The sequence below is a fragment of the Physeter macrocephalus genome, chromosome 14 (genome assembly GCF_002837175.3).
Source record: "Physeter macrocephalus isolate SW-GA chromosome 14, ASM283717v5, whole genome shotgun sequence".
Lineage (NCBI taxonomy): Eukaryota > Metazoa > Chordata > Mammalia > Artiodactyla > Physeteridae > Physeter > Physeter macrocephalus.
The window spans coordinates 14,171,664-14,181,535 of NC_041227.1; the positions used below are offsets into that span (position 1 = coordinate 14,171,664).

Sequence of the window (9,872 nt, forward strand, 5' to 3'; positions counted from 1 at the left end):
CATGCAGCAAGGACTCGTTAATATTAGATGTCAGACCCAAGGCTAATGATTTCTCACCGAGGCGGAGAGATTACTTGTGCCAGCTGCTGCTCTGTTCTTTCTGTTGATTATATCATTTAACCATCACAACTTCATGCGGTGAGCGCACCTATATTCACCTCCACCTTACAGAGGAGGAAACTGAGGCACAGAGAGATCAAGCAACTTGCCCAAAGGCTCACAGCTTGTCGGTGGTGGAGTTATTTGAACCCAGGCAATTGTACTCCAGAGCCCATATCTTATTGCTACATCCTCATGGCAATCTGGGGAGGCATGTACTATGCCCATTATACAGCTGGGGACACTGAGGCTCAGAGGGGTGAAGCGACTTGCCTCAGATCACACAACTAATTAGTACTGGAGCCCTGGCCTGGACTTGCCCCAGTTCTGTCTCTCTGAATTGTCTTGTGTAGTTCCATGACACCCCAGCAGGCATGGTGACCCTGTGTGACAAACGAGGATGCTGAACTAAGATGGCTGAGTGACTTGCTCAAGGTCACAGAGTCAGTTAGTAGGGAGCTTTTTCTGTTGGGGGTGGGACCAAGGACATTCTATTCAGGGGCCCAGCACCTCTGCGGCACCCTGCTGCAGCCCCTGGACATCGCTTGTCTTTAGAATCATAGCTCCTCTTCCCAGGCACCCAAGTTTAGCACTACTTGCTTCCAGGCCAGCCTCAGCACAGCTGTCAACGTTGTGCTCTTAAGCTGTCAGCCTGAGCCTGGCCTCAGCATTGGCTCCTGGGGCTTCCTGTAGGGCTGCGGGCTCAGATTCCATCCCCCTGCCCTCTGGGAAGCAGCTGGTACCATGGAAGGAACAGAAGTTTGGTGCCAGGTAGTCCAGGGTTCTAATCCAGCAGTGCCCTTTCATTTCTGCATGACCTTGGGTGAGTTTCATCACCTCCCTGCACTCCTATTTCATCACCTCTGAGATGGGGGTAATGATCAGTGCTTTGCAGGCTCCTGTGAGGATGAAATGCAATAAAGTGTGTACAGCATCTGGTACACAGTAGGTGCTCAATAAATGTTGATTCCTTTGCTCCAGACCTATGTCCCCTGCTATTTATGTCCCTTCCTCACAGGCCCAGAAGTCCCATCCTTCCCTTCCAAGATGGTCCCTCAACCTGTATAAGATGTCTCCGGGCCAGGCTTGGGCTGGTGTAGAAGCCACATCCTTTGTGTTTCCTGGGGCAGAGGGGACCGGCATACAGGCACTGGCTCACAGGCAGAACATTACCATATGTAACTCGGCCATTGTTCAGTGGCCCATCAGAGACTGATTGAGCACCTACTATGTGCCAGGAACTGTTCTTGGTAATGGGGCAACAGTGGTAAACAAGAGAAGATCCCTGTTTGATGTATATCATGGAGAACTTTCCTATTCAATGTTCAGCCCTGGGGCTAAGCACCATCCGTGATGCTACTAGGCCCACTTCCTGAGTACTCACACTGTTTCCCATTCATGGTTTCATTTATTCCTCACAGATTCCATCTGAAGTATTAATAACATCTCTAATTTATAGGTGAGGAAACAGACGTGGAGAGTTAAGTAACACAAAGAGGGGCTGGGGGCTGACTGCAGACAGTCTGATCCCAGAGCCTGAGCTTCACTGCACTGCCATAGAGTCTCCCTCTTACCTTCAAAGTTTCTATTGTTCCCATTTTACAGATGAGGGAACTGAGACTCAGAGGGAATGAAGGCTGTCCAAGGTCACACAACATATAAATGTAGGTGCTGGGATATTTGGAGACAAGGTTTGGCCTGACTCCAGACCCCACGTCACCCCTACCAAGAGCTGACTCATTCTACAACCATTGTCTTCCTAGCAGAGAAACAAATCAGACTCAGGTCTGGCCTTGAGAGGCTCAATCTATTGAGGAAGCCAGTGGTTAACTGGCAGCCTCGCACTGTGGTATATGTTATGACAGTGACACATATAGTATACTAGGGGAACTCACACTAGGGAGATAGTAACTACTGGGAAGGAGTCCTGGAAGGCTTCCTGGAGGAGGTGATGCTTAAGGTAGACGTGGAAAGGTGAAGAGCCCAGAAGAATCATATGGAGTTGTGGAGAGGGGGGTTGCCTGACAACACATACATCACGTGGCCTCTTCCTAGGTATGGGACTATTGAGGCCAATTTTTCTCTTTAATCCCAAATCCATTCTCTGCCCTTCTCCTCTACTTCCTATGGCAAACCATGTTTCTTGGGCTCCCTTCCCAACTCACTTCTGGCTCCGTCCAGCCAGTGGGAAGCTTTGGTGAGAGATCAGAGAGTAAGAAGAAGGGAAAAGCTGAGGTATTTCTCCCCACCTCTCTCAGTCTTGGGGAGGGCAGGGGGAGGGAGCTGTGGTTTCAGTAGCTACAGTGTCTCCTCCATGGTTGCAGATCCTGCTAGAAAGGCCCATTGTGGTCCCCGCTGCTCCCTGGGTGGCCCCAGTTCCTGGTCTAGGTAGTACCATCTCCCCTCTTTATAATGCTAGCCCTCCAGGAGGGCATGCCTTTCCTGAGTTGCTAATCTCAGGTTTGCTTGCCTCAACTTCCCTTAGTCACTCTTTCAGCCCTTCCAACAACTTTGTTTCTAATTCTCTAAATTAGATTTCCTCTTTAGAATCATCTGGCCCTCCCCTTGTTTTCCTGGCCGGACCACTGATATTGTGTCTCTGTATCCTTGTCTATAAAATGGAGGTTCAGGACTTCTCTGGTGGTCCAGTGGCTAAGATTCCATGCTCCCAATGCAGGGGGCCTGGGTTTTATCCCTGGTCTGGGGACTAGATCCCACACGCCGCAACTAAGAGCCCACATGCTGCAACTAAGACCTGGCACAGCCAAAAAACTAAATAAATAAATTTTTTTTTTTAAAGGGAGATTCATCCAGTCATTCAACAAATAGGTATCTAGTAGGTTCCTTGTGACTGCAAAACTGTGCTAAGTGTTGGGAATAGCACAGGAAATAAAACAGACATGCCTACCCCTCATGTCTCCGTAATGATCAGATGAGATGTTTGCATAAACGTCACCTGCTGCCTGGGCCTCAGGAATTGCCAGCATTAGGCAAACACTATTTGGACTAGAGCCTGTTTTCTGAATCTAAGTGTTCTGGTCCTAGGGCCTTTACCCACTTCCCCTTTCTCCCTCCAATCCTGACAGAGAAAGATTTAGGACGAATAAAACAAAGACTTAATTTACACCATGGGGACTCAACTTAAGGCACTCATTATCCCGAGTGGTGGTACAGTGTTAAGCTATAAATAGGTCTTTTAAGATCAGGTTTAGCTAAACCCATAGATGGCAGTGACACGGAAAGAGAAGGTAGAGATGCGCCCCAGAGCACCCACCTGCTGACTGCCTGCTCTGAGCTCTGCTGCCCTCCTGGGGCACCTAGCACAGTGGAAGGAGCACTGGACTGGGCCGGGAGTCAGGAAACGAGGGTTTCAATCCCAGCTCTACTGACCATCAAGCGCATGACCTTGGACTAGTCATTTCACTGCTCCTGAGCCTCCGTCTCCTCATCTGTAACCTGGGACTATTGAGAGTACCTAGGATCTCTGGTTGTTGTGATGAATACAGTTTTAAAATGCATATGAAGCACCTGGTACTTGGTAAGCGCTCAGTAAACATTTGCTAGTATGATTATTATTTGCTGCAGGAGATCTGGCCTAGAATCCCAGCCCTTACCATTAGAATCAGGAAACTTGCTGTGTGCTTTTGAGCAAGTAATTTTCTCTCTCTGGGCTTCAGTTTCTTCATCTGTAAAATGGGAAAAAATCGTAACCAAACTGCCTGGCTCAGGGAAAGAGAGTTAAAGGATCAACTAAGAACCAGGTAGGGAATTCCCTGGCGGTCCAGTGGTTAGGACTCCACGCTTCCACTGCAGGGGGCATGGGTTCAATCCCTGGTCGGGGATCTAAGATCTTGCAAGCTATGTGGTGAGGCCAAAAAAACCCAAAAAACCAAAAAAAACCCAAATATATATATATATATATATATATATATATATATATATATATATATACACGAACCAGGTAGTAGTATTATTATAACTACACGAGAAATAGTACAGAAATAGTACAGCAATCAAAAAGTGTGGAGGTTATGGGAATTCCCTGGTGGTCCAGTAGATACGACTCAGCACTTTCACTCCTGGGCCCCAGGTTGGATCCCCTGACTGGGGAACGAAGATCCCAAAAGCTGCTCGGTGCTGCAAAAAAAAATAATAAATAAATAAATAAATAAAGTGCAGGGGTTAGAGCCAAATTGCCTGATTTTCAATCCCAGCTCCACCCTTACTTAGATTCGCTTACTATCCTATGTCTGTTTTCTCATATTTAAAATGGAAATAATGATGGCAACTACCTCATAGAGTAGTTGTGAGGATAAAATAATGTAGGTAAAGTGTACAGTCACAGGCACAGAATATCTTTTTTTTTTTGAATTTTTGAATTTTACTTTTTTTTTTTTTAACATCTTTATTGGAGTATAACTGTTTTACAATAGTGTGTTAGTTTCTCCTTTACAACAAAGTGAATCAGTTATACATATACATATGTTCCCATATCTCTTCCCTCTTGTGCCTCCCTCCCTCCCACCCTCCCTATCCCACCCCTCTCATGGTCACAAAGCACAGAGGTGATCTCCCTGTGCTATGCGGCAGCTTCCCACTAGCTATCTAATTTACATTTGGTAGTGCATATATGTCCCTGCCACTCTCTCACTTCGTCACAGCTTACCCTTCCCCCTCCCCACGTCCTCAAGTCCATGCTCTAGTAGGTCTGTGTTTTATTCCCATCCTACCACTAATCTCTTCATGACATTTTTTTTCTTAGATTCCATATATATGTGTTAGCATACGGTATTTGTTTTTCTCCTTCTGACTTACTTCACTCTGTATGACAGACTCCAGGTCTATCCACCTCATTACAAATAACTCAGTTTCATTTCTTTTTATGGCTGAGTAATATTCCATTGTATATATGTGCCACATCTTCTTTATCCATTCATCTGTTGATGGACACTTAGGTTGCTTCCATGCCGTGACTGTCTTTAAATAAAAACCATTATTTCTCCTACTGGTTCCTTGGCTGCTGCTTCTGTTGTACAGATCTTCCTCAACTTACCATGGGGTTACGTCCCAGTAAACCCATGGTAAGTTGAAAATATCATAAATTGAAAATGCATTTAATACACCTGACGTGTCAAACATCACTGCTTAGCTTCACCTACATTCAGTGCACTCAGAACACCTAGGTTAGCCTATAGTTGGGCAAAATCATCTAATGCAAGGACTATTTTTTAATAAAGTGCTGACCATCTCGTGTAATTTATTGACTACTGTACTGACAAGCAGAGTGCTTGTCTGGGTCCGTGGTGGTTGCATCTATCCGCTGTCTCCTGGTGTGGTCGCGTGGCTGGTGGGGAGCTGGGGCTTTGCCACCCAGCATCAGGAGGAAGTGTCTTTCCCCATACGGTGGGCCCGAGGAAAGCTCAAAATTCAAAAGTCGAAGTAGTTTCTACTGAATGCGTATTGCTTTCGCATTACTGTAAAGTTAAAAAATCCTAAGTTGATTTTCTTACTCGTGAAAAGTATATTCAGTCACTCGGTAATACTGATTTCCGTTCAAGAACGCTATAGTCGAGTTGGAGAGAAAAGATGAACACACAGGAGGAGAGGCAAAGAATTTCCCCCTGAAAACTGGTTGGTATAGCGTGCTCTAGGATCTCAGAGGGAAAAGAATCAACAGAGGGTAGTCCTGGAGGGCTTTACGGAGGAGGTGGGAATTGAGCTTGTTCTTAGCGGATGGTTAGTATTGGAGCAGCTGGAGAGAACAGAGAGAGAGGGAAGTTCTTGGTGAAAACCTTTCAGTCCATTGAGGAGCTCTAATTTTGAGTAACTGTGCTAACATGTAATTAATGTGCCGATGTACAAAACTGAAAATGTCTGAAGAAGGCATGGAGATGCTTCTGGGTGCTAATCTGGGAACTTCGCACAGCCTCCTGCAAGGTTCCCGGGGGCAGGTCCTGATCAACGGGTAAACGGATGAGTAATTCTCTGTACCATGGACATTCTTGACCCTTGGCGTGTTCCGTCTCCTCCTCATTGTCCCCGTCGATCCCGCACGTGTCCTGGTCGTCCAGCTCCAGGCTCTGCTGGCTGGCCGCGGACTCGCTGTCCTCCGCCATCGCGGCGGCGCGGGCTGGGGCGGCGCTCCGGCAGCTGGCGCTGGGGGTTAATTTTACTTTTTATACAGCAGGTTCTTATTAGTTATCCATTTTATACATATTAGTCTATACATGTCAATCCCAATCTCCCAGTTCATCCCACCACCACCCCCACCACCATCCTCCCCGCCACTTTCCCCGCTTGGTGTCCATACGTTTGTTCTCTACATCTGTGTCCCTATTTCTGGCACAGAATATCTTAAGTATTATGATTACTAGGCATACATCACATGGTACCTAAATTGCTTGAGGCTTTAGAATCAGAGAGACCTGCCTCCATATGCCAGCTCTATTATTTAGGCTGTGTGACCTTGGACAAGTCACTTCCCCTCCCTGAGTTTCAGCTTCCTCCTCTCTACATTGGAAGACTATAACAACCCCTGATTCCTTAGGCAACCCCTTTGCTTTCCCTGATGCAGCAAAGCACATGTGCAGTGCCTGGCATGTAGTACATGTGGTAGGTGCTCATGGAAAATGCCTTCCCTCTTCTTTTCCTCTTGGCTCCTCTCCTCAGCATTTTTGTCAATGGTCTACTTGAACGTCCTTCTGACCCAGAGCCCCTTCACTGCTTCTAGAAATCTCCCCATCAATGCTGAGGCCAGAACTACGCACAGCATGTTCTGGTGGGAAGAACCCTTGATTGGCAGTCAGAAAACCAGGCTGGCTTCCTTCTCTTTGTAATGGAAGAATTCTGATATATTGTTTCAAGGAGTCATGACCTTGGGCCATGAGCTTTCCCTCTCTGGTCTTGAGCTCCATGACGAGGCTATTACCTTCTGTATCATGATATTTTGCAATCTTGTGATTTGGTGGCAAAGGCCAAGGTTAGGATTAAGCCTTAGTTGGGCTGGGGATGGGATTGGGTGGTGTGCAGCTACTCTTGAGTACCCTGACATCCTTGAGGGAGGTGACTTGTTTGGAGGCAGGATACATCCTACTCCCATGGAATGGCGGTTGGAGGTGGCTCCGTAGGGCTGAGGAATCAAGTTCACGTTGGAAAACTGCCTAGTGGGTACAAAACCAACCTGCTGTCATGCCCTTGTTTACCCAGCTTTCCAGGGCTGCTCGGCGGCCTGGTCCTGCTGAATGGGCGTGAGGGGGAACGAGGGGGCATAGCCAGTCCAGAGACCTCATGTTCTATTCCCCCTAAAAACCTGCTCCTAGGAAAGGAGCAGGGAAACCCCCTCATACTCAGGTACAACAAATCATAACAGCTCAAAAGCACCCTATCTTTTCAAATAGGTTTTCTTTGCAGGATTTTTTTTAGATTCTCCCCGCCCTCCCCACCCCACCCCACCCCACCCCCCGCCAAATTTGTATTTTTCAATCGACGAAAACAACTTATGCAACACAGAGACTTCAAGACAAACCGGGGCGCCAGGTTCCTGCGCAAAATGCTAAAAAGGCTTAAGCAGAGGGTGTTGCCAAAAGTGGCATTTCGGGCATCAGAAGGACGGTCATACCTTTATGAAAGGCTGCAGACCTTTAAATACATCTACACTGAGCAGAGGAAGGCTACGGAGAATGCCTTGACTTCCCAGCTCTATTATGTAACAAATACGTGTACAGAGCTCAGTAAGGGCCCTGCACTGACTCTTCATTTCCCCACCTCCAGCCATCGGGGCTTGCATTCCAAGTCCCTTTACTTGATGTGACGTTGGACCAGCCACTTCCCATCTCGGGGGCTCAGTTTCCCCATCGGTAAAACAAGGATTATATGCTCCCCTATTCCCAGGACACGTCAAACCTAATCGGGAAGGATTTGACTGGGTTCGATGAGAGCGTAAAATAATCGGTTGAAAGCCAGGCGAAAAGTCCGATAACATTTACTCCTCTCCCACCAAGCCAAAACATCCCAGTCTCACGCTCTTCTGAGCTGTTCCGGGAAGGGCGTGGTCAGGCCACTGGGAGCCACGCCCCCGGACGTGGGACCAGCCTTAGCCGCGCCCAGCCCTGCGGCCCAGGGAAGGGACCCAGCAATGACGTCATGTAGCCACTCCTATGTATTCCTCCGCCGGAGAGAAAGTAGCTCCCAACCCATAGAGGACTCCGTCACCCATACTAGGAGACATGTAAAATCCTATATTCTCTGAGAACTCTATTATGGTTTTGAGACCTTGGGGCCACCTTCCGGCACACTGGAAGCCTGTCTTTCTCCGGGCCGGCGTAGGAAGTAGTCCCGGCCTACGGAAGGCCGATGGGTCCCTCCGCAGCGGGAGAAAGAGGATGGCGACTTCGTCGATGCCGGAGTCGGAGAGGAACGCGGCTACGAAAGCGTCAGGTGAGCGTCGGGTGGAGTCAGGTCGCCCCACTGCACCTTGCCGTGAAGTGGGGCCACACTGCGGGGATACCCGGCGGCGAGGTCCCGGGCCGGCGGGGCTGTCCGAACAGGGCCCCGGGGTCCCAGGCCCTTTAGTCGCTCTCGCACTTGCCTGAGCGGAAACCCGGAGCCGCCACAAGATGGCGTCGGGCCTGGAGCGCAGGCAGCGCCGGGGACAGCCCCGAGTCTCCAGGCCCCGGGACCGTCGCTGTCAGCCCCCTCCGCACGGGAACCAGGGGAGGGGGGAGCGAACCGCTGACCCAGGGGGCTTGCGGGCTGTACCACCTACTCTGCACCCGGGGGCCTCGGTCGGGGGACCGAAGGGCTGAACCACTGAGCCCGGACGGGGCCCGTAGAGTGAACCACTCTGCGGGAATCATGGAGGGGAGGAGCAAAGGGTCAAGATTACCCGCCACTGACCACCCTCCGGGGATGGGGGAAAGGACCCGAGACGGGGAGGCAAGGCTTCCTGGTCCTGTTTTCCCGAAGCTCCCCTCGCAATACACTAGAAAGCCCCACCCCGTCGGCGACTCAGTGTTTGCACCTGCGAAATGGGCATATGGGTGCAGCTGAGTGCGCCGCGGGGACCCGGTATGAAGCCCACCTGTTCCAGCCCCCGTCACCTCTTCTCGCAGAGTAAAGGCCCCGGACCCTGGGCCCCCCTGTTAGGCCGCCCCCCGAGCCGATGGAGGAGAACGAGGTGGAGAGCAGTAGCGACGCGGCCCCTGGTCCTGGCCGGCACGAGGAGCCCTCTGAGAGCGGCTTGGGCGTGGGCACCTCGGAAGCCGTGTCGGCCGACAGCAGCGACGCCGCGGCCGCTCCGGGGCCAGCCGAGGCCGACGACTCTGGCGTGGGGCAGAGTTCGGACCGCGGCACCAGCTCTCTGGTATGGACATTGCTGGCCGGCGTGGGTGGTGGCAGGGACAGCAGGCAGCAGTGCCTGGCGGCCAAGGGGAAGAAGCCAGCGCGGCTTGCTTATAGCTAGTATTTGTTTATGGTTTACTGTGAGTCGGGCACCATGCCAGGCCCTTAGCGTGGATTTTCTCATTTAAGTCTCATACCTTGTAAGGCACATACTACTCTTTTCCACATCTTACAGAGGAGCAAACTGAGACACAGCGCTAGGATTCAAATCTAGGCTGTGGGCTGACCCACTGCACTACCCATTGTCCTCACTCTTTGGGATGCAGGTGACCTGGTTCAAGTCTTGGCTGTACCACTGATTCACTGGGACACCTCTTTGAACCTCGGTCTTCCATCTTTTTTTTTTTTTTTTTTTTTTTTTTTTTTGCGGTACG

The 9,872-nt window shown here is 49.9% G+C and overlaps 1 protein-coding gene across 7 annotated transcripts in view; it reads left to right on the plus strand.

The window, feature by feature from the left end:
• Positions 1-8,445: 8,445 nt before the first annotated feature.
• LOC102977106 (zinc finger protein 335) overlaps positions 8,446-9,872 on the plus strand; it is an 11,067-nt gene continuing 9,640 nt past the window's right edge. For 3 of the 7 annotated variants that reach the window (XR_003683028.2, XM_028499420.2, XM_028499421.2), the window contains exon 1: positions 8,777-9,460. Coding sequence is in view for 6 of the 7 variants with exons in the window: in XM_028499420.2 (XP_028355221.1) it covers positions 9,260-9,460 (201 nt within the window). In the remaining variant the exon portion in view is untranslated. Of the gene's footprint in view, positions 8,536-8,776; positions 9,461-9,872 lie in introns of those variants that run through there. The other 4 variants (XM_028499417.2, XM_028499419.2, XM_028499418.2 and 1 more) reach the window with 2 other exon arrangements.